This window comes from Odontomachus brunneus, unplaced genomic scaffold, assembly GCF_010583005.1.
Source record: "Odontomachus brunneus isolate Ranch 3 - 2012 unplaced genomic scaffold, Obru_v1 Obru_scaffold_032, whole genome shotgun sequence".
In the NCBI taxonomy this organism is placed as follows: domain Eukaryota; kingdom Metazoa; phylum Arthropoda; class Insecta; order Hymenoptera; family Formicidae; genus Odontomachus; species Odontomachus brunneus.
Genome location: NW_022639482.1, coordinates 1126907 through 1128411, shown reverse-complemented (window position 1 = coordinate 1128411; position 1505 = coordinate 1126907). Strand labels below are relative to the sequence as shown.

Genomic DNA, 1505 nt, shown 5'->3' with positions numbered 1-1505 from the left:
TCTCTCTCTCTCTCTCTCTCTATTGTCTCGCTGGGATCTCCGTGTTTCCGGGCCACCTGTGTTGTTGTCAGCTGTTGAGAGTCTCCTTGCCTCTCTGTCCCGCGTCTAGCAGTGTGCTGTAAACACAGATCGCCAGCGGCAGCCGAAATCGGAACGATAACATGTTCTTGCATATGAGAGTTAAAGTACCGTTTCACGTACCATTTAAACGGCGACTCTCCTTGATGTTGATGACGTTTCTTCTTCCTTCTGTTCCCTCGGTGTCCTGTGGTCCCAGCCCTTCGGCGTCGGCGAGGAGAGTTGGGGGCACATTATTGTAGGGCGCGATGACCATCCCACTTGCGGGACCGCATCCGCTTCGCTAATTAACCCCCCTCTACGCTTGACCGACGTGACCGCGGAAAACTGTCGCTTTGAATCGCCAAAATTTATTCGGGAACCGCTATGTACCACCTTCCCCTTTTTCCGATAGGCGCGAAATCACACGAACGGTGCTCGTTTAACCTTGTGACGGGCGCCCTACGGCTGCCACGTCACACTCCACTCAAGAAACAACTTTTGCTCTGGCGAGTAGAGGCGAAGTAAAAGCTTGCGGTTATCCCTTAGTGAAAACGGAACATCCGAAATTGTTCATTTTCGAAACATTCACCGACCTAAGCATTTTCAAGAAAATACATAATCCAGCAAATACGGATATTTTCACGTATATGAACTCGAAATTTGTGTACGTTGAGAAACATTTTCGCACTCAGTTAAACCAACTTTATAGAAATATCCTATATCAGCAATGTTATCTTGAACAGAAAATGCTTCAAAACGCTCTGGCAATTGCCACGCAATCACCAGATATATTTGCCTACCACCTCATGAAATCACCTGGGTATACTTCCGTCCTAGCTGGAGAAGTAATACACATTATTAAATGTGTACCAGTCGAGGTACAAGTTGCACCGACTACCAAATGTTACAATCAACTTCCAGTCGTAAGAGCCAATAACACATATTACTTAGCCCCTCAGACGCACTTATTACTCCGCCAAGGCACACAGGTTAACTGTAATCGGTTAGCACCTGTAATGTACCGATTAAGCGAGGCTTGGTATCAAATATCACCAAACCCTGTCGAGGCAATTCCACCGACGATCTTGAAACCGATGACAAGACCCATATGGAAATATACCAGTCCCGGTGAACTCGCCACTAGCGGAATCTACTCACAGGCCGATCTTGAAGAATTTAAAGATCATATTTTATTCCCTGCCGAGCGACCTTCTGTCCTTAACACATTAGCAAGAGGAATGATGGGACAAGCTACCACTATACACGGGGGATCCTTCATGAATTTGCTGGACGAAGCAGCTCTAGAAAAATTAGCAACCTCAACATGGGACAGGATATGGGGGAAATTTCTTATTTTCGGCAATATTAGTGCCGGGTTACTTGGCATCGTAATCATCATCAGGATGATTAAACTCAAACTAGACACTATCCTACATGGTGTCGCA

General features: G+C 46.2%; 1 protein-coding gene across 1 annotated transcript in view; it reads left to right on the top strand.

Moving 5' to 3' along the window:
• The first annotated feature begins 1121 nt into the window (after positions 1–1121).
• LOC116843408 overlaps positions 1122–1505 on the top strand; it is a 1640-nt gene continuing 1256 nt past the window's right edge. The window contains exon 1 of the mRNA XM_032813799.1: positions 1122–1435. Coding sequence (XP_032669690.1) covers positions 1155–1435 — 281 coding nt within the window. The 5' untranslated portion in view covers positions 1122–1154. The remainder of the gene's footprint in view (positions 1436–1505) is intronic.